The sequence below is a fragment of the Cinclus cinclus genome, chromosome 20 (genome assembly GCF_963662255.1).
Source record: "Cinclus cinclus chromosome 20, bCinCin1.1, whole genome shotgun sequence".
NCBI lineage: Eukaryota > Metazoa > Chordata > Aves > Passeriformes > Cinclidae > Cinclus > Cinclus cinclus.
Genome location: NC_085065.1, coordinates 1,994,058 through 1,999,669, shown reverse-complemented (window position 1 = coordinate 1,999,669; position 5,612 = coordinate 1,994,058). Strand labels below are relative to the sequence as shown.

General features: G+C 53.3%; 1 protein-coding gene across 1 annotated transcript; it reads left to right on the top strand.

Annotated features, from left to right (window-relative positions):
* The first annotated feature begins 1,704 nt into the window (after nucleotides 1-1,704).
* Nucleotides 1,705-2,103, top strand: PIRT (phosphoinositide interacting regulator of transient receptor potential channels). The gene has a single exon (XM_062505971.1). It carries the CDS (start codon nucleotides 1,705-1,707, stop codon nucleotides 2,101-2,103), a length of 399 nt encoding a protein of 132 aa, XP_062361955.1.
* Nucleotides 2,104-5,612: the final 3,509 nt, after the last annotated feature.

The window sequence follows — 5,612 nt, the reverse complement described above, 5'->3', positions numbered from 1 at the left end:
AAGGCAAAGCTGAAAGGCAGCTGATGGTTTCTGCAGCAGCCTGACATTAATGCTCTGCACACAGAGGGGTGCCTGCAGAGCTGCTGCCCTGGGATGCAGAATCAGGACGGCAGCACACGGGGAAGCAGGGAATGAGATGCCTAAAAGATGGAACAGCATGTCAAGTTTTAGACTGCTGAGGTATGGGATTATTCCAGAGAATAAAGCAAGCTTCCAACCACAAAACCAAATTAAAATTAGATGGCAGCTTGATCATAAAAGCTCTCTGTGATGTACATTAGGAGGACAAAGACAAGAACTGCCAGGATGCAATTTCAGGAAAAGTCTGGGTTGCACTGGGAGATCAGAAGGCAGCAGTGCTCTGGGTGAGGCAGCTGGTGGGCAGGTGGCCCCTGGAATTACTTGGGATTTTGGCACAATCCCTGCAGAGCTGCATCTGGTGGAGGTTTTGGGGGACTGGGGGCTGATCCCAGGGCAGGTTGTGTAGGTGGCAGCAGAGCAAAGATTTTGCCCATGCAGAGCCTCAGTGGGCAGGATGAGAGGGAACAGCCTCAGGCTGGACACCAGGAGGAACTTCCTCATGGAAAGGGAAGTCAGGCCTTGGCAGAGGCTGCCCAGGGAAGTTTGGAGTGCCTATCCCTGGAGGTATGTCAGGAATTCCTGGATGTGGCACTCAGGGCTCTGGCCTGGGGACAAGGTGAGGATCAGGCACAGCTTGGACTGGATGAGCAGGGAGGGCTTTTCCAACCTAAAGGATTCTGTGATTTATTATCAGAAATGTGTCCCTTGCCCTGCCCCTGTTTTTCCTGTTTCAATAGAGAGCAATGAGAACTTCAGACAGGAGGGTTGCAAGTCCTGTCCACTGCTCTTGGCTTTTGTTTTGTGCTTGTTTGTCCAACCCTGGCAGACCTGAAACTTCCCAAAAGACATCAATACCACCAGCTCTGCAGCAGTGGCTGTGCTGGGGGGGACTAAATTATAAAATTACATCTGTCTCTTCTCAGGGTAACCACAAAACTTGGCAGGGACACAGGTGAAGGAGTGAGGGAGGTACTGGCTGGCACCCCTCCATCAGCACCCCTGGGTGGGCACTGAGCCCAACATGGCCCAGCTCTGGGCAGGCTCCTCCAGACCCTGGAGCTGTGCCAGCCTTGCAGCCTCAGCGTGGCTGCCCTGATGTGGAACTTGCTCCTACATGGATCAGCAGCTCCAGGAGAAGAGCTGGGGTTGGCGAGCTCTGGGGTCACCTCCTGCACACCTGCTGAGCCACAGGCCTGCCCTGGCACAGGCGGGGAGCAAAGCCAGCCTGGCATCACTGTGAGGTGCCACCTCCTGAGAGCCATCCCTGCTGAGCAGACCAAACACAGACCTGTGGGGCTGGAGTGGGGTTTAGGTTCCCTGCTCTGTATCAAAGCCCACATGGGCTAAAAGTTTGTGTGGTGCTTAGGGAGAGCTGTGCTGGGCAGAGCAGTGGTGGCACTGCCCATCCTGCTGCCCACATTGCCTGCAGGATCCCATTGCCTGTTCCACCATTTTATGAATGGGATGCTCTTCTTGCCCTTCAGTGACCCCCAAAACCTCCTCCACCTCCACTTGGTCTGCACCCACTGATGACCAAAGGGAAGCACCCTCCATCCTCCATCACTTGCCCTGCTCTGCTTTCTCTTTTGTCCGTGCCAGGTCTCCTCTTCCCATCTCGCCACCATGGAAATGCCCCCCAAGAGTCCTGATGGGAGCGAGAAGTCTCCCCAGTCCAAGGAACTGGTCACCAGTAACACGGGCAGCACCCTGTGCATGAGCTCCCGCAGCGAGTCCGTGTGGACCAGCACACCCAGGAGCAAGTGGGACATTTACCACAAACCCATCATTGTGGTGTCTGTGGGAGTTGCCATCTTCCTCTTTGGGACAGTCATCACCAGCCTGTCCTGCTTCCTGACCAAGAACACAAACGTTTACAAAATGTCTGGCCCGGCTTTCCTGTCCTTGGGACTGATGCTCCTGGTTTGTGGCCTGGTCTGGATCCCCATCATCCGCAAGAAGCAGAAGCAGAGGCAGAAATCACACTTCCTACAGAGCCTCAAATCCTTCTTCTTCAACCGCTGAGGGCAGCCAGGACCTTCCCAAGAAGGTTCCCCTCCCCTCCACTGACCTGTGTTGATCAGCCATGAGAATAAAGACTTTCTTGTACTCCCTAGAGGATCTCACCCCCATCAGTGTTTTCCCTACATGGTCTCCAGTGTGAAAATGAACTTTGTACTTCATCCAAGTCATCCCGGGAAATAAAAAGGAGCAGGAATTTTCAGCTGAGGCCAGCAAGGCAGGTCCAAGGTCTCTGCATTGACCCCTGTCCAAGGAGTGACCCAACACAAACTGGGTAAAGCAAAGCCCCAAAGGAACCTAGGCCGAAGCAAAACCCCAAAGGAACCCGGATCCCCCAGAGGTTCTGTGGGATCCATGGGCAGAGAGGATCTGACTGGAGCCACAATTCCTTCAAAATCCCTGATTTGCCAGAGGAAGATGCTGGAGGATCTGCACAGCATCAGGAGACGCAGCAGAAGCAGAGGGTCCAGGTCCTGCAGAGGGGCACAGACCCTGCAGAAGGGCACAGGTCCTGCAGAAGAGCACAGGTCCTACAGAAGGTCCAAGACCCTGCTGCTCTTGGCAGGGCAGGGACAAGGAAAATGTGTGTGGGAATGGTCTGAGCTATGGGAAATGTGCTCAGGGCTGATAGCTAATTCCCTCCCAGGAAACTCTCAACCTCCTCCTGGCCATGTCTGCTTGAACTCCCTCATTTCTGAAACCAATGCCACATCAACATTTCTGCCTGAAAACGTGGTCCAAGATGCCTGAGACCTGAAGCGTTTGTGTTTCCACAGCCTGAGCTATCGGGCTCACCTTGACACTGGTGCCAGGCTTCCCCAGTCTGTGACCAGACTGTGTGCCTGGAGATCCTGTGTGGGCAGAGCTGGAGGTGGCACATCCGATGCTGGCAGCTGGCACTGCTGGATTAGGCGTATTTGAGTACACAAGTCCCTTTGCCCCAGGCTCAGCCTAGCACTGCACTTTGTTTCCTGACTGGTGCAGGTGTCCCTGGGCAGCCAGTGCCAGGCTGGGGACGTACAAGATCTGGCACAGGACCCAGCAAAGCTGTTTGTTCCCACATGTCATGCCATGCTCTGCTGCTGTTTGCAATCCTGTCCTGGCACTGGGCACCAGCCTCTGCTCCTTCAGCTGCCCCAGGCAGGGGATGCTCACCCAAAACTCCTGCTCAGGGCAGCTGCGGCCAGAGACAGGATGGACAGCAGGATTCAGGATGGGAAACCAGGCAGCGATGTGAAAAGCAGCCCCAGGTCCCAGCTGGCTGCAGATCTGGGCACAGGTGGGAGCCCTAGATCTGCACTGGGTGGAGAAGCACCTGGAAATGGTTCCTGCTGCAGAGAGCTGTGCTCAGCCAGGGCTGCCAGGCCAAAGGGATGCTCCAGGAGGGCTGGAACTGCCAAATGGAGAGAGGAGATTCTGCTGTCCCCCCTCAAGGAGAAGGAGACAGTCAGTGAAATGTTAGTGTGATAAAAAGCCACTGAGACCAAGAATTGAATTGAGTTCCAGACTGGTCATTTATAACAAGAATATGAGGTTTCATTAAAGGAAAATGTTCCCAAGGGACTTACACGTGGCTGCTCTGGTGTCACATCTCTGCTGTGTGGGGAGGGTGTGATGAGAGTTTGGGAGTGGTGTGGCACCCACTGGGCAGGGGAGGCTGGCTCAGGACTGGGGGAGGACAAGGAATGGGACTGGGGTTGGTTTGGGTGCTGGATGAGGGACTGAGTGAGCATCTCTGTCCCAGGGTCAGCAGCAGCTCAGGAATGTACTTGGCAATAGGATGGAGCCTGCCAGGGAAAAGGAAACAGCCCAAGGACCAGCAAAGCCTGCTGCAGAGAGGATTTATCAGATGGGGCTCAGGATTTGCTGCCCAGGTCTGTGGTAGGACAGGGAGGCAGAGGGACAGGAATGATAAGGGAAAATCAGATTAACAGGTGGGGAATAACTGAGGGGAAAGTCAGATTAACATCTGAGAGATAACTGAGGGAAAAGTCGGATTAACAGGTGGGAGATAACTGAGGTGAAAATCAGATTAACAGCAGGGGAATAACTGCAGGTTGAAGTCCAGGAACAAAGGGGGAACTCCTCCTCAGCAGCATAGGGTACAAATGCCTGATCACTGCCAGGGAGGGAAGGAACTTTGCACTGGAGCTCCCAACACTGGGAAGTGCATCCTTCTCTTGAAGTGAGCTGGAGCAGTTTAGGGAAAAAGAGATACAGGATAACATGAAGGCTCCTTACAAGGGTTTCTTTAGGAGTTGATATAAAATTCATGCCCTGTTGTGGCCCCAGCAAAACCCCATGGGGCTGCTGGGAGATGAATTTCTGCCTCTGTGTTGTGGCATCAGTAAGCCTCTATCTCTCTGGAATGTGGGAGGCTGCAGAGACAAGGAGTATCCCTGGATTTAAATTGTTTTATGGACATCGGATTTAAAAAAAAAAAAGAAGAGACAGTAGAAACAAGAGAGAAGAATGTGTTATGGAATTTAAATTCCATAACGTAACAGTTGTGGATGCTGGAGAAATCCAGGATGAGCAGTTTCCAGGACTGGAATGGATGGACCTTTGACCAGCCCATGGGAAAATTCTCACCTCTGGGCTGTTGCCATGCACCTCCAGATCCCTGTTTGGCTGCTCCCAGCTATTCCTCTTTGCTCCCACTGAAGTCTGTTTGAATCCTGCTGTGTTGCTTTGGATCAGACCAAAGAAAAACATGTTTAGAGAAAAGATCAGGTTTTCCAGCAAATATAATTATGTCTCACTAAAGCAACCTCAGATGTGGTCTGCCAGCTTCCCCTGTGCTATAAAAAGAACAGGAAATCCATTACAAAAGTCATTATCTCTGCATAGCAGCTCAAAGAGGAAATATTGCCCCTGCATCTCAAAGGTCACGCAACAAACCCGCCCGGCAGGCTCAGCATGGAGAACGCCCTGCTCCAGGTGTCTGAGCTGCCTCATTCCTGGGCTTCCACAGCTCCAAACCTGCCCAAAGATGTGCACACTCCTGGGGCAGACCCCTCTCTGAGGATGTTACATCCTGGCTGAATTCCAGTGCCTGAAATGGTTCAGAGAGGGCTGGAGGGGAAGTTTGGACAAGGCCTGGAGGGACAGGACACAGAGAATGGTTACCACTACCAGAGGGCAGGGTCAGGTGGGATGCTGAGGAGAAATTCTTGCTTGGGAGGGTGGGCAGGCCCTGGCACAGGGTGCCCAGAGCAGCTGTGGCTGCCCCTGGGTCTCCAGCAGTGCCCAAGGCCAGGCTGGGTGGGCTCGAAGTACCCTGAGACAATGGAAGGTGTCCCTGCCATAGCAGAGGGTTGGAACTGGTGATATTTAAGGTCCATTCCAACCCAAACCATTCCATGAACCCAGGATCTCAGTCACACTCACTGGGCTCTTCACACCCTTGGTGCAATCAGGTTTCTGCTGGGATAAATGATTGAAGTGTGGAAGGAAGCAGGTGACCACTGGTGACTGTGATCACATCTTCACATCCCCCTGGGACCTCCCAG

What these genes read in the sequence shown, in the direction of transcription:
- PIRT (XM_062505971.1), top strand. Translation starts at nt 1,705, where the DNA reads ATGGAAATGCCCCCCAAGAGTCCTGATGGGAGCGAGAAGTCTCCCCAG.